We start from the raw sequence: 27,808 nt of genomic DNA, 5'->3' as shown, positions 1-27,808 counted from the left end.
GCCTTAGAAGAGTAGTTTTATAATAATAACGGAGAGCTTTCGTTATTTAAAAAAATTTTTACTGACTAAGGCTGAAATAAAATAGACTGCGTAAGCTTTTCAGACTATTTGAAAGTCAGATTTGAAAACCCAGCTGTCCTGTAGAAGAATAAGTTAAAGCTATCCTGTGCAGTCGGTAATAATATTAAGTCTAAATTAGAGGATTCTTTAGCTTTAAAAAATATTGTAATACTTCTTGGATTGCTGTGAATATTTTGTGATATATTTTTCAGTTTTTGAATAATCTTTCAGTTTTTCTTTTTCCGGCTCTTCTCACCGGTTTATAGGTGCTGTTGTGTTACTGTAAGACCTCTTTGCTCTAAACTAATACAGTCTGATGGTTCGGTAAATATAGAAATCTAGTGGTTTTCTTAAAAAGTTGCCAGAAGGGAGTTAAGAGATCATATATAGGTTTTCAAATATCCTCATTTTCCTATGGTTTCTCTTTGAAAATAATTCATGTTGATTTCTGGTTTCTTTAAAAGATCCCAGAAATGGCCTTGAGAGATCGTGTGCTTTCAGATATCCTCATTTCAGAAAGGTTTCTCTTTGAAATGCTGAGTTAAAACGATCGTAGTTGCTATCGTCAAGACTCGCCTAGTAAAAAGGCTCATATTGACTTCGGGTTTCTTTAAAAGATTCGAGAAGGAGGGGTTGAGCGGCCAAAAGCTTTTAGATCTCCTCATTTCACTAGGTTTCTCTTTGAAAAGCTCAATTAAAATGACCGTAATTGCTGTCGTTAAGACTCGGCTGGTAAAAAACGTCCCATGCTGACTTGAGATTTCTTTAAAAGGTCCTGGAAATGGGCTCGAGAGACCGTAGGCTTTAAAAGCTCTTAATTTTTCTAAGGCATTTCTCTCAAAAGTTGAGCTTAAAAGTTGTCATCGTCACGACTCGACAAGTAAGTTGGGCCTATGCTGAGCTTCAGCATAAGCGCTTCGATTAAAAATACCAATGAGTTCCATAATATAAAACTTATATATGTAGCTTTTCTACATATTCTAGGTTAAATCGCAAATTATTTAAAAAATTTCTTTAATGTCTAAATTTTGATTCCTCTCTCATCAAAATAATGACTTGTTTAATTTCGTGGCGTATATGAAATTGTTCCCACTTGCTTGTCTACCGCCATAACTGTAAATCTCATGTGCATAAATTTGACATAAAAAGGCAAACACGTGATTGTGCCGGTATCTCTGGCTGCCCCGAAAATTATTTACGACTGACACTCGCCTTTTTTCGCACCAACTCGCGCAATGTGAAAACATAGGAAAGACGCCCATCTATACAGACACATGTCTTTATATCTATGATTATATAGAATTTGTATGTATGTATGCGCGGCCTCTATAAAATTTAATATGAAGACTCATCCGCTTCATTGCATGCATTCGACGTGTTAACCCACTTTTAGCCGGCGCGCCGCACGTGTTGCTCAGACGATGAGTCGGCGGTGGCAGCTGCCAGCATGACGCTTTATGTCTTTGCAAATTTCTTCTTTTTGTTTTTACACCGCCCAGTTTCGCTTTCGGTATTTTGCTCATTAAAAATGTTGTAGGTGACTTTTATATTCATCACTCTTACTGCTCTCCCTACGCTTCCTCTTCTTTGGTATATGTATGTATGTATATTAGGTTGAAAGGAAACACCCACAATTTTATTGCATGTGAACTTTTTGCAAATTTAATGTTGAAAACCGGTGAAGAATATACATATATAGATACATATATACATATGTATGTACATATGTCAATATTTATCATATTTTTTATGAAATTCTAGAATTTTCTAAAGTTGAACTGCGCAATAATGCAATATACACTTAAAGCTCTAAAGCTCACTAAACACAAGATGGTGTGCATTTTGTAAACAAATTACTGGAAAGAAGAAAATCACAATTTAATCAACATAATCTAAATAATATTTAATACTTATTTTACAAAAGCTCGGAAAAGCTCAAATTACTTAAGATTTTTGTAAAGCAAATCATGCTTTTAAGTTAATATAAGTTAGTCGAAAAATAACCCGAAACATCTAAGTGAATGGTAGGCCAAAATGCTTTTTAAAACTTAAAGCTCTTAAAAAGCCCGTTTCGTACTAATTAAAAAAAAACGGTTTATTTACATTACAATTAAACTGAACAATTTCCATAACATCTTAAAAATAACCTCAAACATCTAAATGAATGGTGCCCAAAAAAGCTTATTAAAACTAACAGCTCTTAAAAAGCTCATAACGTACTAATTAAAAAAAAAAATATTACATATATAAAAGTTGATCTAAAAAATAACCCATAACATCTGAACGATTGATGGACAAAAGAGCTTATTAAAGTTGAAGCTCTTAGAAAGCTTATGACGTACTAATTAAAAAAAAAAACGAATTACTTACATTACAATTGAACTGAAAAATAACCCATAACATCTTAACGAATGGTGAACAAAAAAGCTTTTCAAAACTAAAAGCGTTAAAAAAACTCAAAACGTACTAATTCTAAAAAAACCAAGTTACTTACATTACCGTTGAACTCATATGAATTTTAATAGGCACCGGATGCTTTTTACAAATTAATAAAAAAAAAGCTCATGAGCTCAGTAATAATGTATTTCGAAAATGTCTTTATCACAATCTGAAATTTATATCATAACGTATTAATTCTTCAAACCCAAAAACTAAAAGCTTTAAAAAAGCTCACAACGTAAAAAGGAATTACTCATATTTACTAAAATCAACTTTTATTAAATATATGAATTTTAATGACCTTCAGATGATTTTTAAAAATTTATATAAAGCTTAAAAGCTCAGTAATGTTTCGAAAATTTATTTTTTGTATTCGTGGAGAAAGCGTTTGATAATTTTTAATTAATGAATTTTAATGAAAATCAGATGCTTTTGAGAAGTTTATAAAAAGCTCAAAAGCTCAGTAATATTTCGAAAATGTATTTTTTATAATTTTAAATTGACTTTGAGCTTAAGAAACATGTATTCGCGGGGAAAAATGTATGCTTAAGTTAAGTGAATATTTTTGTACATAGTTACATAAGCTCTTAAAAGCTCACAAGGTACATAAATAAATCTTTTAACAAATATAAAAATAAATCTGAATAAAGCTGTAAAGCTCATTTCTGTCTCTATAAAGTCTTTAAGTAATAATCCAGAAATTCAAAAGTATGTTAAAGCTTTCTACTCTCTATATATTACGCTTTCGTTTAAAAAGCTTTAAAAACAATAATCTATTCTTTAAAAAGTATATGTGAATTGAAAAAAAAAATTATATTAAAGCTTATACTTCTCTATATAAAAGCAAACTGATTGAGAATTCGTCAGGCTATGGCTTAAGATTTGTTTGTTGAAGCATTATCAAAAGTGATAACAGTAAAAATCCTCCCAAAAGTGTTTAAAAGCTTTAAGAGGGAAGTTGTTCGAATTTACATATTTTTGTCGGTTTTAAAATTACTCAAAGTTTAGTTTACAAGAGCTTTTATTTCGTTTTTGTTTTTTCTCATAAAGTCTACAGTAATTTCTAACATGCAATGTTGAATTTGGTACTGAAGCTTTATGTGAGCTTTTTCTACAGAGTTGATTTTTTATGCTTCTTTTTTCGTTATTTGAAATTTTTTTTTGTTTTAAAAATATTGACATTTCTAATTATTGTGAATAATTTTCACTTGCCTTTTTATATGAAAAATTAAAAAAAAAATATAACAAATAAAAAATAAACAAAAACAAATTTCGGCCAAAATTCGCAGTTTATACGCGTGGACTAGGTCTATTAAAAATTTGGCATAAAGTTGTCCCACCACAGGTGCAACTGACCGTTCTTTTTATTTATATAATAACGTTATTTCATCAAATTAATTAATGATTTTACAAAAAATTTTCTCATTTCAGAACCGAAACGTCGCCGCTTCCATCCGCTGCGCAATCTTCGGCGCATTTTTCGTCGACGCACGATCACCAACGTACCGGACACACCGCCGAGCGTCAACACAACCAACACATTGCCACCGCCCACCAGCAGCACCAGTGAAAAGAATCTGCGCAGCGCCACACTCTCCTCCATATCGTCAGCGGTGTCGGCCTCATCGCCCTCCTCACCATTAACCCACCAACAACTGCAGGACGCCTACTCATCACAATCGCTGCCCAAATCGAAATCCTATTCGATCAGTGGCTGTGGTGTTGGTGTTGTTGCCGCCGCCGGCAATAGTGGCGGTAATAAGTCCACACAGCACAGAGATGCCCTATTGGCAACGGTGTTAGGTGGAGGTGGTGGTAAACACAAGCAGCAACAACAACATAATAAACAACAATTACAACAACAATTGGAAGAAGATATCGACATGTATACAACACACGCCACACACAGCACCACATCGGCGCTGTTCCACCATCATCAGCATCAACAGGTGGGCAGCAGCGGCGGTGTGCTCTTCCAGCCGCCACACTCGGTGCGGCAATCGCTGGGCGTGGCCGTGCTGCCGAGCGCCATGAATCGCAGCTTCTACGCTGAGCGCCAGAAGTTGCGCAGCATCGGCGACTCGTCGCAGGAGTTGGACAGCAGCGGCAATGATAGCGGCAGCGCCAACAACACGGTGAGCGGCAGCGCGAACGGCGGCGCACGGACGAATGGCTGTGCGAGCAGTGAGATGTCGGACAGTCAGCGTAGCTTGAGCGAAGGACGCTTGGTGGACAGGTGGGTGCCAAAAAACATACTGTATATGCTTGCCTAAAGGGTTAAATATGTATTTATGTGTTTGTATTGTTGTTGTATGCCTGTGGAACTTTGCTTTATTTAATTCATTAACCAGTCACGTTCAGCGCAAGCTGCCGGCTTTTTCTTCTTGCGCCTTATCGCGCTCCATTTCAGCCACATAAAATATGTTGTTGTGTGCTTTTTGTTGTTGTAACATTTGTCATGGCTTACGCAGCTGTCAATACTGGTTCGCCGCTTTGTGTGTCACTGTTGTTGCTGGTTTGCTGCTTTCGGAAGTCGCACAAGTGATTTCCGGTACCGGCGTAACAGTTTCTCTTCAAGTCACACATACGCACACACACACTTGTGTGAAAATATTTTATTGTTTATTGCCGCTTAACCACTTGTGTTTTTGCATATTCTTTTTACGTCTTATCGTAACGGCAACGCATGCAAATCGATTGGGCACACGTGACTCAACGGTTTGAAATTTATTTTTGTCCCGTTTTGCACATTTTTCCTCTTTCTCTGGTCCGCCAATCGATACGCTTAAAATTGTTTACTTCCCACGTCTCACCAAATGGCAGCGCTAATGTACTTAGCGAGTTATTTTTAGAAAACAGCTGATCAGTTCAAATGATTAATGGGAAAAAATCGTTGAGCAGCGAAATTGAACGTATTAAAAGAAGAAAGCTTAACTTCAATTGCACTCTATATATAATGCCCTTCACAAATATAAAAGATTCCTTAAAAGAACTTGATTTTGGTCGGTCCGTTTGTATGGCAGCTATATGATATAGTGGTCCAAGAGATCTTACTGGCATAGTTGGAATATCGGAAGGCTCAGTGAAAACCGTTTTGAAAGATCATTTGGGCCCAAGAAAAGTGAGAGCACGATTGGTTCCAAAATCACTAAATGTTTTTGATAAACAGCGTCGCGTTAACTTCTGGGTAACAATGCTTTCCGACTACCAAGATGTCATGAAACGTATTATTATTGGCGATGAGCCTTAGATCTATGCTTACGACCCGGAAACAGACGATCAATAAGCCAAATATCGTGGCAAACATTAACCAAAGCCGGAAAAAACACGTTAAAGCAGATAAAAAATCAAAGTCATGTTGACAGTTTTCTTCGATTATCGAGGTGTTCTCAGAATTCACCGGAGACCAATATTAGCTCATCCACCCCTTACTACTAACCTATGGTGCGGTGTTATAGTATTATCGAAAAAGTGCGAATTAAATCCCTGGCACAGGTGCAAGAGGTATGTTTGCTGGGGCTTACGATCGTAATGAAAACTATCTCAACAAAGGCTCTAGAGGTTATCCTCTACATCCGGTCGACGAGTGAAGTTTCTGGCAATGCATACTGTCAGTCAGCGCATGATTTTAGTTCATTGGAGCCAGACTCGGCGTCACTACAGACATGCTATCATACTCGATCTTGTTAATGAAATCGGGCTCAGCTGGCAGTGCGACCGAGAAACGGAGACCCACGTATAATTAAACACATCGTTTTAACCCCCAATAGCGAAGAATTGACCACTTGTTTTGTGATCGTCAATTCTAACGACGAAATCTACATATTCAGCGACGATTTAAAGGGTGAAATAGGAACAGGAGCGGGCTTTTTCTGTAGTATTCCATACATAAAAGGCAACTTAAAACTAAATCACTAAAATTCAGTCTATTTTGATTTGAAATTTTGGTATATAATTTTGGGATTCAGCTCTAATCAGCAAGTCCATAAGCATTCTAGTGGATAGCCAAGAGGCAATGAAGGTTATCCGTAGCGCCAAAACCAAGTCTCAGCAACTGGGTACCCGGTCATATAGAAATAGAAGGAAATGAAAAAGCAGACGAGCTGGTCCAATAGGAAGGGGAGAGACAAATCTCTTCTTAGCTGTTCCAGTCCATTCAACTCCTTCAAGGGTTGTTTGAGGCAATGAAGCCTGGACGAACATCTCAGGTCTTGAAATACAAGTAACACATAGCATAGCACATTGATAATGGACAGACCAAAAAGTTCCTACTTCTAGGCAAAAGGAGCTTAGTAACAGTGTAGGGTTCATCACAGGATACCTACCCTTAAGATCCCAAATTCAGATAATGGGACTCGACGGAACGCATCCATTTCAACCCACCAACTGTTCTTTAAAAACTAATACGCTGGCAATTACAGTCGAATTGGGTTCGATATCAAGTTCCGGCTTACTTCAGAAAATTTCTTTTTAAAGCGCTTTCTAACGGCATGAAATGACAAACCTTAGATCGCATTTTGTCGCGAAATAACAAATATAGATCCTTCGGTACGCATTAGAAGAAGAAACGCAGCAAAATATTTCAGTATTGAGAATTGAGAAAGAGAGAAATAGGGATAGGAAGAGAGATAGCGATAGGCAAAGGGAGAGAGATGGAGATAGAGAAAGAAAGTGAGTGAAAGAGGCAACTTTAGGTAATTTGTTTATTATTTCATTGACTAAACTTGTTCTTGCCTGGTATTCTGTGTCAGAGTAAGAGAGCTTACTAAAAAAAACTGCAAATTATCACATATTTCCGTTTACACTATAAATAAAATTAATCTCTACCTTTTTGCAGCGACTATAGTCACGATCCACTCTCTCAATCACACGACAGCGTATTTTCCGAATCGGCATCAGCGAGTCTATTCTCCAACAGAGATTATCAGGTGAGTGCGATGTTTTATTATTTTTAATTTGGTTGGACTTTTTACAAAAAGAGGTGGAATTACTAAAATATTTTAGCTATATATATTAGGGTGGGTGAAAGAAACGACATTATTTTCACTTGGTATTCAGAAAATTGTTTCTTAGGCACCTCTAAGAAATTCTCTTTAAGTATGAGCTCTTAATTGCAACGGGAAGGTTCACCATTTTGGAGTTTTATATTTTTATCTTATCAGATCGAAAAATCAATCACGCTTCCAACTGTTTGAAAAAAATAAAATGCTTAAAAAGTGGTTCACCTTAATGTACAAAAAAAGATACCGCGGAACTTAAAATAGTTAATATCTATTAAAAATATCACGACATTGCATACATTTTCGAATTTCATAACACAATTACCCACATGAACATGAGTTAATCTCTAAATTACGTGTTTGATCACAACTCATTCGAAAAGCAACCCTGTTTCGCAATTGCACCCTCATTGTCAGAAATGCAATAAATTTAAATAGAAGCATTGCAAAATGCAAAAATAAACTAAAGTGTGCACATCAAGCACTTGCAATAGTAAATCACAGATCGTGGTAAAAAGTAACAAGTAACAATGAGCTTGCGATGTGGCATTACATCAGCTCAACAATTTTTTGTGCCTCCATTGTAGGGAGGTTGAGTCAGCAAAGTCGAAAACAATACTAGAATAATCATAAAGGCATTAGATATGCGCAACAGCCATTGTGTTTGAGTGCGAATACGAATCAAGTTGTTTGCTAATGGTTGCTGACGACATCAAGTCACTTGATTAGAGCGTTCACGTCACTACGACTGCTTTAAAAGTGTAGCAAAGCGTGTTGAGCTAACAAATTACAATAGTTCTCCTGAATAGACAACTTAAAATTGCTTTCGGGCGCTTCAAACTCAAATCACATGCACATCACATGCATATCATATGAGCGACAGCAGCTCATCTACAACATCGTAGATGATTAATGATAAGGAATAATATAAATGTGATTGACCAAGTGTAATTATATCGCATAGACATCACTATCATAGCATATTGCGCAGTATCAGCAAATATAAACATCACATCATATCACCAATACATATATCACATCAAATTTTATCGCACGTTACAAGCAGGATAAAGGTGATAAATAAGCAATTTTTTTTGATTTTTGTAAAATATCATATCGCATACACATCACCAGCACATCACATTATCAAATTATTGTAATTTTTTAAATTATCAAAAAAACAACTATTGGCAAGCAATATGAAATATAAATCTTTTTATCGCATGCACATCACATCACCATATCACATTATCAAATTATTTAAAAAAATTACTCATTATCCCAAAAACAACTATTGGCAAGCAATATGAAATAGCATTTTTTTTGATTTTTATAAATTATCATATCGCATCACATCACATCACATTATCAAATTATCTAAAAAAAATTACACATTCAGCATATCACGACAAATTTTAACGCACATTAAGTCGTCCAAGCAAGATAAAGTTGGTACATAAGCAATTTTTTTGATTTTTGTAAATTCTCATATCGCATGCACATCACATCACATTATCAAATTATCTAAAAAAATCAACATTACAAAAACCACCATTGGCAAGCAAAATGAAGTAGCTAAATAAGCAATTTTTTTGATTTTTGTAAATTATCATATCGCATACATACATCACCAGCACATCACATTGACGTCGCTATCATATCATATCAACTACAATAAATGACAGGTGACAGCAATTAACTCTAAAATAAAATTTTTTCATAGTATATTGTCTATATGACATCATAATATCACATCGCATCATCACATCACATTAAGAAATTATCTTAAAAAATCACACATCATCACAAAAACAACTACTAGCGTTGACATTAGAATGCAAACAATCACAACAAAGCATGCATTAACATAAAAATTATTTCAAAAATAATCTAAGTTGGTGGGAATCGCAGCTTTGCTTTGTACTTGAGCGTGCTTTGAGTGCGGAAGAGCCGCTAAACAGAGTCGCAGCCAGCTACAATTGAATTAAATCTCAGCTGTTGCTCTGTATCGCATAGGGAATTGTCTGTGCTGGGAAGGTCAGAAAGCAGAGTAAAATAGCTTTGAAAACAACATTGTATTTTATCATCTCTTTTTTTTGTAACCGTTATCTGCGCTTTTGTTATTGTGCCTTCATTTATGCTTGTGTAATGTTGTTGACATTCTTTGATTACAATTATTTGCTGTTGTTGTTGTTAACGCTGCTGATGCAATCAATTTAAATAGATTTTAATCAAAGTTAATTTAATTTATTAATGCTGTGGCGCGATAAATTTCCGAGCGGTCACCGCGAATTGCAACAAGTAATCGCCTGAGTATTGTGTAAGTGAAATGTGGCATAAATAATGCTGCTGCGCCGCTGGGTGAATGTGGGTAATCGCATCAGCAGATTGATTGCATTGATTCTTGTTGCCCACACAGCCACACAGGCACACAGGCCTGTGTGTTGCTTGTTGTAGGCTGCAGCTGACATCAGCGTTTAAGTGTTGGGTTGAGTTGTGTGTGTGTGTGTCTGTGTGGGTTTCTTTAATCGCTTCTCTCATTCTCTTATTTCCACATTTCCACATTTATCCAATTTCCTTCGGTTTTCAGCAGCTCCACTGACATTTGACCTTCATCCTGCTTGTGTGCGCACTTCCTACCTTCTCTCCTACGCTTCTGCTTGCTTGCTGCTTGGCTTTTGTATGCACTACCCCTTGACCTTTCAACTGCAATTTCAGCTTGATTGATTGAATTTACGCGCGTTTTGACTGCTCGCAGCTGTTGTAATCCACGCCTTTGTTGGTTTTATTGTTATTTCTCTCTTTTTTGTAATACTCTCTTATCCTTATTTGGACCACTGATCACATAAAAAAAGTATTTCTCTAAAATTTATTTTCTAATTAAAAGCAAGTGTTGCGAGTTTGAGCCTAAATTATATTTTAATCTAGAAAAAACGTTAACTTTGGCTGCACCGAAGCATAATACCCTCCAGACGTGCCTCTCTTATAGCATAAAAAGGTATGAAAAGATCTTTGTCTTGATTTTGATCGGGCAATCTGTATGGCAGACATCCCTCTTTCCATATTCGAAGGCAAGCGTCTCCGACCTTTTGATAAGGTAAAATACCGGGAGCTTATCCTTGATAAAAACTCTCATTAAGGCCAAATATATCGGAGAGGGTGAAGAAAGCATCGGTTGCCTTATAATGTCGTATACGGTGTTATGTGGAAAAGGTAGGGGCTCTCATCAAAGATGGTGTTTGGGTTCTACGAAACCATAGTCAAGCCAATAATATTCTTTTGTGTATTCGCTTGTTGTAAGGCGTTCGAAAAAGCTACACTGGTTAAGAAGCTTGAACGCGTCCAAAGAGCGGCTCATGTTGATTATCTAGTCCCCTTTAGTTGGTAAGATTCAGATAAGTTGTCATTGAGGTCATTCAAGGTTAGGACCAATTTCAGGGTCGGACCATAAGGAGAGGAGTGTCAGACGTGTAGGGTTAGCTGGGCATGTAAAAAGGTGCATAGAGTCATGCGGAGACTCATTGCATGCTGGATATTTATTTGATATGTCGGGGTCGATACTGGATAAATTGGAGTTTAACCTGCCATAGTAACCAGAATGAAGCTGTGTAAGGGTCACTATCGATTTTTGCGGCAACAGGAACTCATCGTGCTCTCATCGGCATCTCCAGTGCACTGCGAACTACACCAATAATGACAGTTAATGCGATCCTACACATAGTATCCGTGGATATTGGCGGCAGGTGCCACTCTAAAGCTCAGAGAAGCTGAGTGTACAAAGGAGTCCAAATAAGGTCACACTGAAATTCCCTCCTTCTTCTATTGCATCCCTGAAAACTTGGACCACTGCATTACAGAGGCCACTCCTGGCGGCTGAATCTCCGCTGCCATACCCATGAGAGATGTGAAGACTAGGGTAACTCGCTGAAGTAGAAGCGCAGTGAGCTTTTTCACGAATGGCTCAAAGTTAGGAGGAACAGTTGGAGTGAGAGCTTTCTGTAAGGAGCTCCCCTTTAAGGTTAGCTTTTGGCTACCGTACTACTGTAGTGTTTTTCAGGCAGAAGTGACTGCTATTAAGCTAGCAGTCGATTTTCTGCTTCCAAGTTCCTTCTTTCAGGGAGGGAGGGTTCAATCCGACATTAGAGCGATGATAGTAGCAATGAACTCGCAAAGTTAATCAAGGAGCATAGCATTTGCAAGACTGAACCTGAAACATCTAGGCAGGCATATCTTCGGCTAACCAGCTGCCGACCTCAATAAATTTATGATCGGCTCTAAGCGCTTTAGCGATTTACCAGGGTCCTCTAACTAATCTTTATAACAGTTGTAGTTACCACAACGAACCGGCGTTATAACAAAATGAAATACGCTTTTTAGGGTCGATGATTTCTTCTTCTTCTTAATTGGCGTAGAAACCGCTTAAGCGATTATAGCCGAGTTAACAACAGCGCGCCAGTCGTTTCTTCTTTTCGCTACGTGGCGCCAATTGGATATTCTAAGCGAAGCCAGGTCCTTCTCCACTTGGTCCTTCCAACGGTGTGGAGGTCTTCCTCTTCCTCTGCTTCCCCCGGCGGGTACTGCGTCGAATACCTTTAGAGCTGAATTCATTCGGACAACATGACCTAGCCAGCGTAGCCGCTGTCTTTTAATTCGCTGAACTATGTCGATGTCGTCGTATATTCCGTACAGCTCATCGTTCCATCGAATGCGGTATTCGCCGTGGCTAAAGGACCATAAATCTTTCGCAGAACTTTTCTCTCGAAAACTCGCAACGTCGACTCATCCGTTGTTGACATCGTCCAAGACTCTGCACCATACAGCAGGACGGGAATTATGAGTGACTTATAGAGTTTGGTTTTTGTTTGTCGAGAGAGGACTTTGCTTCTCAATTGCCTACTCAGTCCGAAGTAGCACCTGTTGGCAAGAGTTATCCTGCGTTGGATTTCTAGGTTGACATTGTTGGTGGTGTTTACGCTGGTTCCAAGATAGACGAAATTATCTACGACTTCAAAGTTATGACTGTCAACAGTGACGTGAGTGCCAAGTCGCGAGTGCGACAACTGTTTGTTTGATGACAGGAGATATTTCGTCTTGCCCTCGTTCACTGCCAGACCCATTTTCGATGATTTAGCCTAATCTAATCTAAACTTGTATGGAAGGTGTATGCTACTGATGTCCTATATCGGGACCTACAAAAGAGGAGCCCTTTTGGAAAATTTCATTCTTCTTGTACAAAATTTCAGACGGACATACATACAAATATATATATATGTATGAATAATCAGGGTGACGAACTTCGGAACTCAGGGAACTCTCTGAAATATGAACGCCAGATAGCCAAAACTATTGGAAAAGGGCTAATGAGGAGAGGGTTTAAAGGCAAATAATGCAAATAAGCGCTCGAAGTACAAATATACATTTAAGAACCTCTTTACAGAAGACGACAGAAAGCAAAGAGCGGAGTAAAAGAGAGAGTGTGTAAAACTATGCACCTTACTAGGCAAACTGTGGCACTGGAATACTCTCTCGAGTAGTGCGTGCACTCCTTGCTGTCGCCGAATAATACGAGTATTCAAGAAGATTCCGTTCAAACGCATTTTGTGTTTAGAAAACCTTAATGACCTTAACGGTCTACGCACGCAAGACAAGGTTTTCTTCCTCCAAAAGCAATATGAAGTTGACGTTGTCAAACAGGCTGCACATGCCATGAAGATAACAGACAGCAATAGAACTACAATAATACACGCCAACGAGCAGCAACAAAAGCTGTTGAGATTTCCACTTTATACCCTGCCGCCACACCCGCCGACCTGTTGACAGCAGCAAAGCTTTTGTGAAATCTGAAGAGCATAGAAACCGGCGAAGAAGTTACACTGGTGGACGGCGACTGGCAGTGGCACGCTTGCTTGCTTGGCCGCTTCACTGCACGTCAATGAAAACCGTAGCAAAACAAAAAAAGAACGCTTACATTTTGCTGACTAAACCGGCCTCGACGCCAAGGCAGCACGACGACTTGAGCAACCGAGTGCAGCGGCTTCTTATTCCTACCGACTGGCCGAGCGATTGACCAACAAACTGCCGACGAACACAACAGCCATGACTGCGTACGCTGTCCGCAACATGCCGCTTGCAACATGCAACAGAAATTGGAAAAAGAAGAAAAGCAAGAAAAAAAAACAGAGTTGCATGCTTGCTTGAGCGCAGTGCAGTGAGGGCGGCGGTTGTGTTGTTAATAGTCCCGGCACTTTTGCTAAAGACTTCTTCTTACTACTTTGGCCCGCCAATGCTGCAACGCTGCCACTGCAGACTGCGTTCACTTGCAGCAACGGCTTCTTCCACTCTTTCTCCACCACAAAGGAAAAAAAATATTTGCAATCTGGTTAGCGAAATAAATCGCATTTCTTTCTAAGCTATTGAACTCCGTCTAACTTTTCTACTAAATCAGTTCGTCGCCAGCCGCTCGAAAGTGTGCAACAACACAAACGAATTTCCTCAACGAAGTGTAAACGATAGGGGCGCATATTTTTTGGGGTGTCAGAAATTTTCTATTTCTTGCAATCACCGCCTACTTTCGATATGTCAGCGCGTCGAAACCGTTGTGTGCGCCAGTGACCGAGAAATCTGTGCGCCAGTGTACTGGAAAAGTTAATCCGCTTATTTTGATTGAAAATTTGATAGCTTCTCGTGCAGTGTAGCGGCAAGCGGCGGAAATGTCGTACGGTATCGTCGCAGGCGTGTCGTAAAAGTGTCGTTTGAAGTGCGTAGCAGGAAAATTCGTATGCTAATATTCGCTGATTGAATACGTTTTATAGCTGCTTGTGTCAGTAAGTCGGCGCTTTGCGTGTGTTAAGCGTGACGTGAGGTCGAAGTGCTGCAGCGTGGAGTGGAAAATTGAAAAGGCTGCTGATTTCTTGGCTAACTGTGTATAAAGTGTATTTTTTAGCGTCGTAATGTGGTGCTTTGGAAAATCATAAGAACTGTTTTGAGTGCCACAATTTGTGTGACTTCCTTTCAATAACATATTTTTATGTACTGAAGTTTACTTTTTTGGCGTAAAATAATCAATGTTTAAGCTCTTCATTGTTTATTTTACTTTTTCATGCATTTTTAAGTTTCTTATGATTTTTGAGCTTTTCATTCATTTTGTTTATTACTTTCTAAACAAATTTTTATTTAGTATTCCATATATTTTTATTATTTTTTAATTTTTTTTTAGTTTGTCATAAATTTTTAAAATAAAACAAATAATTTTAAAAAATTTTAAATCATTTATATTTTATTTAGTATTCCATATATTATTATTTTTTTAAGTTTTTAATTTTTTTTAGTTTGTCAAAAATTTTTAAAATTAAAAAAATTATTTAAAAAAATTTTAAATCATTTGCTAAAGACTTCTTCTTACTACTTTGGCCCGCTAATGCTTTGAAATCATTTAAATTTTTTTATATTATATTACAAGAAACTAAAAACATGACTGAAAACCTTAAAAATTTATACATAAAAAGTAAATAATGTATGAAAAACTAAAAAAAGTAGCGATAATCCTAATAAAATAGTAAAAAAAGCATCAATTTATATAAACTTGTAATATAAAATATATTTAAATTTTATAAAAATGTATGCATTTTTTCATATTTCTTCAAGATTTTTGCTAATTTTTTTTTCTTTAGTTTACATGCATTATTAACATTTTTTTTTATAAATTTTTAAGCTTTTCATTAATAGTTTTAGTTTCTCATACATTTCTAAATGCATATTTTCTAAATAAAATGAAATAAAATTTACAAAATTTATTAAAAAATAAATACTTAAAGTTACGTAAATTTAAAAAATTTATTAAAAAATAAATAAATAAATAAAAAATAAATTTTGTAAATTTTTATACATTTTAATTTTTTTTAATAGTTTTTTAAAGCTTTTCGCTTTTTTGGTTTTATTTAACTTTTTTAAAATAAATTTTTAAACTTTTTATAATGTTTTTTATTTTTTTTTTTATAAATTTTTAAGTTTTAATATTTTTTTTAGTTTTTTAAACATTTTTAAGTGTTTTTAACAATTTTTTTCTAGGTTTTTAATATTTTTTATTGTTTTTATTTAAAAATGTTTCACTTTTTATTATTTATTCTCAAATATTTATTCTCAAACATTTCTTTCATATATTTTTTTAAATTTTATTTTTTTAATTATATTTTTTTTTATTATATGTACATATATTGTATATTTTTTATAAAAAAGTTTAGCTTTAAAAGTTAATTTGTGCTTAAAAAAAATTATAAAAAGATTAAATTAGAAAAATTAGAAGTTCATTTTTGTTATAAAAAAATTATGGAAAATTGCGTTCAGAAATATATGTAAATAACATATAAAAATAATTTTATAAATTTATAATTTCTGAGCGCAATTTCTCATAATTTTTTTATGAACGAGTAATTATTTTATTGATTAGTTTTAGATTTGAGCATTATTCGGCTGGTTTATAAGTATTCTCTTTTTGTTTTTATATACAAAGTTGTTTTTATTTTTTTTTTAGTTTTGTACATAAGGTTTTATCAAAGTATTAAGAAAAATTTTTATTTATTATATAAAATTGATTAGGGTGAAATATTTTTCAAATTATTTTTGTTTTTTTTGTTGATTTTATATTTATTTTTTGTGATACAATTTGTACCAAGTATTTTTCTTAAGCTTAAAAAAAAATATATATTTTCGAAGTTTTAATTAAAATCGGCAATTATTGAAATTTTTTTGGAAAAATAATACTATTTTTGTAATTTTGATTTATTTAATTTATAGTGAATTGTTTTTTTTTTTAATAAAATAGTTTTTTATATGTTGTTAAATTTTAATGAAAATTCTAATTATTTAAATAAAAAAAATAATATTTTCTTGTAATTTTTAGTTAATTTTGTTTTTAATAAAATATTTTTTAAATGTTGTTAAATTTTAATTTAAATTCTAATTATTTAAATTTTTTTTAGAAAAAATAATACTTTTTGTAATTTTATTTATTTAATTTTTATTTAATTATTTTTTTAATAAAATAGTTTTTTATATGTTGTTAAATTTTAATTAAAATTCTAATTATTTAAATTTTTTTTAGAAAAAATAATACTTTCTTGTAATTTTTATTTATTTAATATTTAATTAATTTGGTTTTTTTTTAATAAAATATTTTTTATATGTTGTTAAATTTTAATGAAAATTCTAATTATTTAATTTTTTTCAGAAAAAATTATATTTTTTTTTAATTTTAAATTATTGAATTTTTAATTTACTTAGTTTTTTTTTGATAAAAAACTTTTTTTCTAAATTTTATTTTGTAAAAATAATTAATTTATAATTTTAATAAATATTTTTATAATTCAACTAAATTAAGAGTAAATTTATTTTTTTATTATATTTTAAAAATAAATTTAATTAATAATTAAAATTTTTAAAAATTTATGAATTAAAAATTAAAAGGATATTAAGTTCAAATTAAATTTTTTAATTAAGTAATGCTTTAATTTAATTTTTAAAGTTTTAATGAGCTCCATTTTTTTATTTTTATTTACATTTTACTTTACTTAATTTTTTTGCAATTTTTTTTTAAAGAATTTTTGATTACCATCGTGTTAAAAGTTAAATATAGGTTATATATATATTTTAAATTTTATTTTATATATTTTTAATTTATTTATTTTTTTTAATCTAATTTTTTTTAAATACATTTTTTTTTCTTAAAAAAAATTAAACCTTCATTTTATAATTAAACCAAATTTAAACAAATATTAATTTTTGTTAAAATTTAGAACTAAATTGTTTAATTAAATTTTAATTTTTTTAATTAATTTCAATTTTTTTAAATTTTAAATTTAAACAAAAATTGTAAAGTTCTATTTATATATTTCTAAATAAGTAAGTAAATTATATTATAAACGAACAGAAAGAAATCTAAATTAGGTTTAATTTTTTTATTAAGTAATTATTATTAATTATTTAATTTTTTTATTTTGCCAATTGAAAAATAATGTTATATACGAGTAGTACGTATGTTTAATAGTAATATTTTGTTATTATTTATATGTGCGCCTATACTTTTTTTTGTTTCTTTCTAATTAAATTTTTTATGCTGCGGTTTTTATTTTTCATATAACTAATTTAAGGATTATAAATAGTTAAGAAAATGGGTAGAATATAACTTTTTTAGGTTCGCCTGTATTCAATAGTATGACAATTGCACCGAGAATCCAGATTGAATAATATACATATATAAAATCCACACATACAACTTTTCCTACTTCATCACTGATACCACTTTTCCTAAAGACTCCAACACAAATCTACAAATGTGCAGCCCATCAATATCGCAACTCATGCACCGTTATTCCTACCCACCGCCTGCACCCGCCCGCAACCACTTTGCTGTCGTCATAGCTTGTCGGCTAATAAATTGCCATAAACAGGATATTGTCGTTGTTTATGTCTCCATAACCTCAACCAGCAACCATATACATACTTGCTTATGTATGTGTGTGTATGTGTGCGTTTGTAGCTGTCAATTACTTTTTGTGTCAGTGTGTGGGAAAGCTTATTGCAACGCTGCAAAAACGTCATAGCCATAAAGTTGACCTAATTCGGCGGATATGTGGCGAGACAACGAGCAAAAACAAAAACAATAACACGCACAAAGAAGAATCTCCTGCGTCATTGTATACAGCAAGTTGCATGCAACAGCGCCTAGGCACAGCTGTTTGCCGCATAGAAAAGTGGCTGGCAACAGGTTTTACAACGCTGCTTCTTCTTCCTCTTTTTTGGCTGTCGCCTCTGCGCTATCCTTTATGGCGCACTTTAATGAGGGTTAATAAAGTTTTTCAGACTTGCAATTTTGTGAAATTACCAGTTAAAAGTGCGTGTGTGTATGTGGGAGAGATTGGTGCTTTAAGTGCAACAAAGTATTTGCAGCTTTTTGCAACTGATGTGTGTAATTTTTTTATTAGTTCTTATTTAATTTTTTTTATATTTTTTATAGTTTTTTAAGTTTATTTTCAACTTTTATTTTATTTAATTTTTTTTGTACTTTAACATTTTAATTTTTTTTATTAATTTTTAATGTTTTATTTATTTAAATTTTTTATTTTAAATATATTATTTATGTTTATTTTCATATTTTTTTTGTTGCTCATTATTAAATTTTTTTCTAACTTTTTTATATCTTCTTAAGGTCATTTTCAACTTATATTTTCTTTTATTTTTTTTTTATTTTTTTTTTTTTTTTTTTTTTTTTTTTTTTTTTTTATTTTTTTTTTTTCTTTTTTTTTTTTTTTTTATTATTATGCGATAAAATTTCAATTTTTTTTTATTTTTATTTTTAAGTTCATTTTCAACCTAGATTTTCTTATTTTTTTATATTTTTAATTTTCTTTTTTTAATTTTTTAGGTTTTATATATTTTTAATCTAGTTTTTTTTAAATGATTTAAGTTTTTCAACTTATATTTAATTGTTATTTTTATTTTTCCTAATTTCCGTTTTAACATGTTTGCTTATTTAACAATTTTTTAATTTTTTTTATAAATTTTTTCAGTTTTTTATCTATTATTTTTTTTATTTTTTTTTTTATTTTTTTAATTTTTTATATTATTATTATGCATTTTAAATTATTTTATTGTTATTTTTATATTTTTAATTTCCATTTTAACATTTCTACATACATATCTAATTTTTTTAATTATTTTGCAAAAAAAATTTTATTATAAAAATTCGATATTTTCAATAAAGCGATCAAACAGGAAGTTGGCTTCTGCTGGCTTCACACTTGTGCCTAATTAAAAACTATATATATGTATGTGTGCATCTTGGTATATGCATTTGCTAATTTGTAGTAAAAAATAGTATCGACAGTTATATAGTATACCTACTTATATATTTTTTATTTTTGAATTTTGCATCTGTTTTCTGTTGTTGTTTTAATGGCGCGGTTATTGGAGCGCAACAATCGCTAAGTGTGAGGCACCGATATTGCACCATTAAAATCCCAGCCAATGCACTATTTATAGTATGTGGCCGCTAGCATGCCCTGTAGGAAAAAATTTTCCAATAAGGCCCTGTAGGAAATTTTTTGCCAATTTTTAAGTGATGCATTTTTAAAGCAAAATAATATAAAGTACTCTCAAGATTTTCAAAACGGCGAACTTAACAAAGTTTAGTGCAAAACAAACATTGGCTCTCAGTTGGATAGAGTTTGTCGCGATTGAGATCGCTGAAATACGAAAAGATGGTCTCAAAGGCTAGGGAATGACTATGATATTACTCTGACAAAGGCTAAATTAATATAAATGAAGCATTTGGTTCGTTCACAAACTCCTCATACAGCTTTTTAATAACTCAATATCCTTAGTAAAAAGTGATCCATTTCGAGATTACCTACTTTTTTAAAGGAAATACAAAGAAACTTCAAATTTAATGGGGTGTGTTTATTATCAATCGTAAGAACATTCTTTGGCATTTATTTTTTGAAGATTATCTCTTTGAAATGTTAGCCATGGCTACGTCTGAGATGGTTCATCCTTTGAGTCCAATTTTAAATGACTCTTTCGGGCATTTCAATTGGTAACTGGCGAATGTCACGTGTGATGTTTTGCTCCAAAGCCTGAATCGAAGCGGGATTGTCCGCAGAGAATTTAGACTTTACATATCCCCAAAGAAAAAAGTCTAACGGTGTAATATCACACGATCTTGGTGGTCAATCGACCGGCCCAAAATGTGAAATTATCTGCTAACCGAAGTGTTCTCTCAATAAATTCATTGGTTGATGCGATGTATGGAAAGTGGCGAGCTCTTGTTGAAACCAAATGTCGCCGCGATCACGAGCTTCAATTTCAGGCATCAAATAGTCGGTTATCGTGATTTCACCAGCTCACAAACCATACCAAACCGTTGTATTTTCTGAATGAAATGGTATCTCTTGAAATTCTTCAGGTTGCTCTTCGTCCCAAATTTTGCTTGTTTACATACCCATTGAACCAGAAATAGGCCTCATCGCTGAACAAAATTTGGCTCGAAAAAGTCGAAATTTCTTGGAACTTTTCAAGAGCTTATAGAGCGAAGCAACGTCGCTTGGGAACGTCGAGCGGCTTCAGTTTTCACAAAAGCTTTATTTTGTACACTTTGAAATTAGGATCTCGTTGTAAAAGACACCAAGTCGTTCCATACGTCAGTCCGAGTTGCTGCGAAAGGCACCGAATCGACTCTCCACGGTCTTTGTGTACAGTCACAGCCACGACTGCTATATTTTCTTCACAGCGTGCTGCACGTGGCCTATTCGAATAATGAATGCTGGATCTCAAGATGGGTGAGGGGGTTGCGAATAGTACGCTCAGTAGGCCGATTATGTTGACTATAAGTTGAGCTCACTCAGTCTTACTTACATAAATATTTATATAGAAATCAGCGCATACTTACATACATACCTATCTAAAGATAACTTAATACACTCATTTCCATTGCGTGGCGTCGCCGCCGGCAAAGTGGAGCAATTAAAGCCTAGAAATGTAAAGCAAAAGCAAGCAAAAAAAGGCGAGAAGAAAACTAAGAGATAAACAAAACAACTAAACTAAGTAAAAAGAAAAAATGGTCAAAGAAACTGCTAAGCTAACGCGCACGCGCTAACTGGCCAGTCACTTTGCGCAGCCGCAGCCGCAGCTTGTTGCAAGTTATGGCGCTTGTACGTAAGTGGGAAATAAATGCTGGCCGCTGCAAGCTGAAGGGGTATTGAATTACATGTGAATATGTATGTATATATACACATATATATGTACATATGTATATCGATATGTATCTATTTATCTATGTTATGTACCTACTCGTTAACGGGCGTTTGTTGCACCGCATATTGGCCCATTGAGTAGCCATATGCCGCACCGATTGACTAACAGGTTGTTTAGCTGTTGGTGCTGGTGTTATAGCGCCACGACCCATTTGCCGCAAGACAGCGTGTGCGAAGTCCAATGTAAGAAATAAACACGTTAATTAAAGGTGTAGGTATCGTGCAAAAAGTATAATAACTATACCGTTAGTATACTGTATTACTGTTTTTGCTATTGCAAATATGTTGCAAATAAACAAAGGTACTAGGTTGTGACGAGGAAGAGATAAAGAGCGTAAGAGAGAGAGGTCGAATAATTTTCTGCAATATAATCAATTTTTAGGTAGTTTAGTTTTCTGGTGATGAGTATTTCTAATCGATTTTCGTTCATATCGCAGGCAAGAAATGCCATAGCTTTTTCCTTTGTGTTTCCGAAAAAATTCTTTTTGATAAGATATCTTAAAGAAATTTGTCTTTGATTATTGTCCGAAGTCACGCTATAACCTCCGCATATATTGTTCGAATCGGACAACTATAGCACATAGCTGCCATACAAACTGACCGATTTAATTCAATATTTATGTGCGAGCATTCACTCATAAACCCATATTTCCTCGTCATTTGTGTAATAAATACCAGCAGGTGAAACCAGGTTGTAACCGGCTGACTTCAATTCAGCACCCATTTGCTCGCCATACGCAATTGCAACTGACATTCGAGATCGGTTTATGTTGTGATTATGCAAGTTTCACTTGTTTTATTTCAGTAAGCAAGCCGTCATGAGTTGCCACATTTACTCATGAGCAGAGACTGGCTTACAGTTGTATGCTAATACAAGTAATTGTATGAAGTAGTGATAATTTTATAGCTGTTTTAAAGTATTGGTTTGCAAAGGCCTGAAACAGATTTGTGGGGACCGAAAAGTTTGCTTCAGATTTGTCTAAAAGCAACGAGGCTTTATAAACAAATGCTGAGGATATAAAAGTTAGAAATTAGCAAGCTTTGTGGGTCCTTATTGGGTAAGACCCTTCATTCAGCTATCATTCTGCGGAGGTGAATGTAGGCTTTAGAGGCCTTAAAACATGCCGCGCTTTATTCAGCTGGCATTATTTTCAGCTGAATAAGGACTTTACAGATTTTTGTGCTATAAGTACTTTATTCAGCTATCATTTGCTCGAGCTGAATAAGGATTTTCTTGTATTTTGGATGTTGCGGCTATACTCAACTATTATTTTCTGGAGTTGAATAAGGGCTTTACAGGTAATAAACGCTTTAAATGCCTTAGAACATTCCGTGCTTTATTCACATAACATTTTTACAGCTGAATACGGCTTTTAGAGATCTTTTTGCTGTCATCACTTTATTCAGCTATTATTCTCTTGAGCTGAATAAGGGATTTACGGGTCTCCGGCTGGCAGAGCTATGTTTAGCTATTATTATCTTGAGTTGAGTAAGACTTTTACATATCTCTGACTGTCAGCGCTTTATTCAGCTATTATTCGCTTGCGCTGAATAAGGGTTTTACAGACCTTTGGTTGACAGATTAGCTATTATTTTCTTGAGCTGAATAAAAGACTTTACATGTATTTTGAGTGTCAGCACTATATTCAGCTTTTGCTCTCTCGAGCTGAATAAAGGCTTTACATGTATTTTGTGTGTTCAGCTGTTACTCTCTTGAGCTAAATAAGACTTACGTATCTCTGGCTATCAGTATCATGTATTATGGCTGTTCAGCTAAATATGACCCTAACAGATATTCTGGCTATCATTATCTTCAGCTGAATAAGGTCTTTAAAGATATTTTTGCTGTCAGTGCTTTATTCAGCTTTATTCTCACGAGCTGAATGAAGGCTTTACATGTATTTTGGGTGCCAGCACTATATTCAGCTATTATTCTTTTGTGCGGAATAAGGGCTTTACTTATATTTTGGCTGTCAGCACCTGTATTCAGCTTTCATTAAAGCTTTCAAGGTGCTAAAAATAAAAAAAAGAAAGGTATGTTGTAGCATTTCTGCAAGATGCGATATTCTAGCATGACTGCTACTTCTTTCCACCAAGCACTTGTGTATCATAACACTTTACAAAATTTGAGAAAAATTGTAATTTAACTCAGCAACTGGTGTCAAGAAATTTTTCAAAAATACATTTGAAAATTACACAACATTCTACAATGCAAATAAATTAATCGTCTCTTCTATCTAAAACTTTTGGCATCGCATCTAAATTTAAAATTTGTTTTATAAAATAATAATTGTTGTTGAAAAAAAAATTGTTTATACAAAATGGCATTGCAAAACTTGCTTCAAAAGTGTGTGCTAAATATCGCAAAAACCGGCACGTTTGCGCCGACATCGCTTATACAGCCCGTACGCTTTTCGAGTTCGGTAGGCGGCTGCATTTTACCGAAGCATAAGAAGAAGCCAGCCAAAATCCGACCAGGACGTAAATGTATACCATATAAAGTGCCCATTTGCAGTGAAGAGGTTTTGAAGAAAAAACGCAAATCCAAACCCTGTCAAATGAAAGCCGATGTACAAGAAATCGATCCCGAATGCTGTCCAAATCCCTGTATCGATATGTATCCACGTTTTGATGATCTATATTATGCGCCGTCCGAGAAGAATCGTCCATACCAGCAAACTTGGTGTGAATTTGGTAATTTACGTATAACGACACGGCCACGTTGTTGCTATGAAGAATTCGATATACCAATGCCGAAGCGTCGCAAACCGAAGCGTGGTCCAAGCGTCGATCTATGCGAAGTGGCTAGAAAATGTCCGAATGTATCGCCAAAATGTGTGAAACTCATTTGGCCCGGTTGTCGCACGAACAAATGTACATTCAAATGCAATTACTATCCGCCGCCGAAGGATTGCCTAAAAATCTGTACGCCATATCCGAGCTTTTCGGAATGTGAGAGAGATTTGCCCAAACCATTGCATCCAGTTGAATGCAATTGCTTGGAATACATGGGTTTCTGTCCACCATAAAAATAGAATAATGTAAAATTATGTACATAATTTAAATAAGATCAGTAAATGCTCCGATTTTAAAAAAAGTAAAATTTCTCTAAAATACAAAGTGAATATGCTTTCATTGGTGAAATAGCATATGAAATGCTGTAGATAATGTGAAAGAATTATAAAAATATCAATGCAAGCGAGTTTAACTTTAAAGCTTTTTTTATTTTAACTTTCATCGAAAGCTTTGAGCTTTTGGATTTGCAGAAAATGTTTTTTGTTATAAAAAAGCGCGAAAGCTTATAAAGATTACTCACATAGTGTGAGAATTATTAATATAAAAATGAGAGTTTAAAATAAAAGCTTTTATTTCAACTTTCATCCAAAGCTTTGAACTTTTGAAAATGAATAAAAAGTTGTTTGTTATAAAAAGTTCGCAAGCTTATGAAAACTGCTCACGTAGTAGCTATAAAAGCTTTCAGGATAACTACTGCCATGAATAAGCTTTTTATGAAAGCTCATAAACATACAAAAGCACTTCAGATTAGTAGATCGCAGATTTTTAGAATATTTTCAGATGCCTCTGACAAGCATATAGTTTAAAAAAGCTTGATCAAGCATATAGGAAAGTAAAAAAAGATTTTCGTATGCAATTTTTTATTTATGCTAGGTTTCTATCTGTAGAAAAAGTTCTGTGAAATCAAAATAAAAGAAAAATTCTTGTATTCCTTTCAAACCCCTAAACACGGTCGTCTAAATCCACACTCTCCACCCTTCAAATAGAAACGTGACTTGCCGCGTGATTAACGTCAAAGCATCCTTGCCGTAGCTCACATAAATGCAATTTTTGAGCGCATTGAACTTCACCCACTCAGTAGAGAGCCTGCCATTGTACGCAAAAGACCTCAAAATATATTTTTAATGTGTCTGTAATGAATAGTTGAGGTCTTTAACCTGGCGTCTAAATCAAGTTCGTGGCACATTAAGGACACGGCATAAGCAAATGCTGAATGATGGGAAAAAAGTGACAATACCAATAATTGTCAAAGCGACTAATTGTATGTGACGACTAACACGTGACAAATATGTCAAAGCTGATTGACGGCTACACTTATGTATGGCTAAATGTGTCAGGGTATTTGCAGGGATTACCTACCTAGTGGTTGGAGTGGCAAAATTCGAGGGTGGCCTGTAGGAAATTGTAAAGTGTATACTCACTTGACGAGTTTTTGGTGGTCTCGTAAAAGTTAGATACCAACTTTCCAAACCTTGGATTGTAAATCTATTCTATATACCTTATAAGCACCTCTTTTATAGTTTGCTGGACACCAGCTTTCGAATGTGAAAGATGCACCTCGCTCTGGTCGACCTATCGTTGAAAAAGTCGCTGGAATTATGGAAAATATTGACCACGACCGTCACATAAACAGCCATGACATCGCTAAAGAGCCTAACATTCATCATCAAACGGTTTTGAACCATTTAAAAAAGTCTGGCTACAAAAAAAAGCTCGACGTTTGGGTACCACATGAATTGTCTGGGAAAAATTTAACAAACCGAATTAATGCCATTCTTTGCTGAAACGAAATGACATCGAACCATTTCTAAAGCGGTTGGTAACAGAAGACGAAAAGTGGATCAAATACGGCAATAATGTGCAAAAAAGATCATGGTTCAAGCGTGGTGAAGCTCAACAAATGGTCGCAAAGCCAGGATTGACGCCTAGAAAGGTTATGCTGAGTGTTTGGTGGGATTGGAAATGGAATCATCCACTATGAGCTGATCCAGCCTGGTCGAACGATTGATTCTACATTTTACTGTCAACAACTGATGAGATTGAAGCAAGTTATCGAAAAAATAACGGCCAGAACTGATCAACGGAAATGGCTTCGTCTTCCATTAGGACAGCGCTAGCCCACATATTTGATGACTCGGAAAAAACTGGGAGAGCTTGGTTGGAAAGTTTTGATGTATCCACCATATAGCCCTGACCTTGCACCATCGGACTACCATTTGTTTCGGTCAATGCAGAACTCCCTTATTGGAGTAAAGTTGGCTTCAAGAGAAGCCTGTGAAAATTACATAGCAGTTTTTCGCCGAGAAACCAGAAAAGTTTTACACCGATGGAATAATGCCTCTAGCGAAAAAATGGTAAAAAGTGGTCGACCAAAATGGTACATAATATGAATGTGGTTCATTAAAGTTCATTATAAATATAAAAAAAATAAGTTGAAGTTTGTTTCGAAATACGAAAATACTTTTTCGACTACCCATATATTAACTATAAATTGAGGTTAGGTTAAACTTTGCGAAGTCATTTTTCTTATTCAGTGCTTGAAAATTTAAGATCTACCTTTGGAAATGGAGACCTACGCCCAGTTTGGAAGATTGGTATATGGTAACTGATTTTTAGGTTAGATGAAAAAAATTTGAAGCTCCGAAATATGAAGTTGCAACCAATTCTAACCTCAAACCGTCTCTAAGTTGCAAAAAGCGCTAATGAGTGGCGTAATTGTGTGAACCCAACCGAGTGAGTTCCTACGGGGTCCTTCGCCACATCAAAAAAATCAGGCCTTTCTTCACCAACGACTACGACACTTCAACGAAAATAGAATATTGATGTCGATAGTGGCACGTTGAGACGTTGCCACAAGTTGTGGCAACTAGAGAAGAAGACCTGCATCCGCATAAAATCGGAAGAAAATGTTTGTGTAATAATGAAGCAAGCAAACAGTACCAAGTATCTGTGTACATATGTACGTATGTGTGCATGTGTGCATAAGTGTGGAATTACCATAAGACACTGGGAAAAGTGCTGTGGCAAACGAAATAACACAGACGCAACATGTGTGGCAAAGTCGTCTAAGAGGAGCGCGGCGCACAGCACACGGCTAACTGCAGTTTGATTGAGTTTTGTTGCAAGTGTTGAGGCATTGAATGGCTGACTAGCGCACTAACAGGGTTCACCTTCGATAAGCGAATCAAGGCTGCGTATGTGTGTGAGTTCATATGTATATATGTATGTGTGTGTGCATTGGTGTATTCAGGCGTGTAGGCAAATCAATGCCACTGCGTTGATGGGTTTTATCGGTAACAAGCGTGCGGCAGCTGCAGCCGACAGCGAAGGTGCTGCTGAAGATGACGTTAGTGCGCAGTGCGTCGGCGTCGGCGTTAGCGTTGGCGTCGTTGACTGACATTGACAGTGTCAACAGCGTCGCTCCTTCAAAAGTTGCTAACAAATATAGATACTTGTGTATGTGTGTACGCTTGTTTGTGTGTTTAGAGAAGAATAATGTTGCAACGTCAGCGGTTTGTTTGATTTTTGTTTTTGTTTGTACTGCTTACTTTGTTGTGTGCATTTATTATACCCTGAACGGGGTATATATACATATGTGAATTAGTCCCTAAATTTTTGAGATATCAATCTGAAAATCTGCATATATTCTTTTCTAATCAAGAAGCAGTTTATATTTTGGAACCGTCAATATCGCATCACTATAGCATA

The 27,808-nt window shown here is 34.6% G+C and overlaps 2 protein-coding genes across 2 annotated transcripts in view; both read left to right on the top strand.

The window, feature by feature from the left end:
* Nucleotides 1–27,808, top strand: part of LOC126756965 (serine-rich adhesin for platelets) — a 169,227-nt gene that overhangs the window by 128,950 nt on the left and 12,469 nt on the right. Inside the window, 2 exon segments of the mRNA XM_050470496.1 lie at nucleotides 3,931–4,735; nucleotides 7,337–7,427. Of these exon segments, the coding sequence (XP_050326453.1) occupies nucleotides 3,931–4,735; nucleotides 7,337–7,427 (896 nt within the window).
* Nucleotides 23,495–24,407, top strand: LOC126756986 (uncharacterized). The gene has a single exon (XM_050470529.1). It carries the CDS (start codon nucleotides 23,626–23,628, stop codon nucleotides 24,331–24,333), a length of 708 nt encoding a protein of 235 aa, XP_050326486.1. The 5' UTR covers nucleotides 23,495–23,625; the 3' UTR covers nucleotides 24,334–24,407.

This window comes from Bactrocera neohumeralis, chromosome 4 (assembly GCF_024586455.1).
Source record: "Bactrocera neohumeralis isolate Rockhampton chromosome 4, APGP_CSIRO_Bneo_wtdbg2-racon-allhic-juicebox.fasta_v2, whole genome shotgun sequence".
NCBI classification, from domain to species: domain Eukaryota; kingdom Metazoa; phylum Arthropoda; class Insecta; order Diptera; family Tephritidae; genus Bactrocera; species Bactrocera neohumeralis.
Note: the sequence above shows the minus strand (reverse complement) of the source record. Positions and strands in the feature narration are given on the sequence as shown.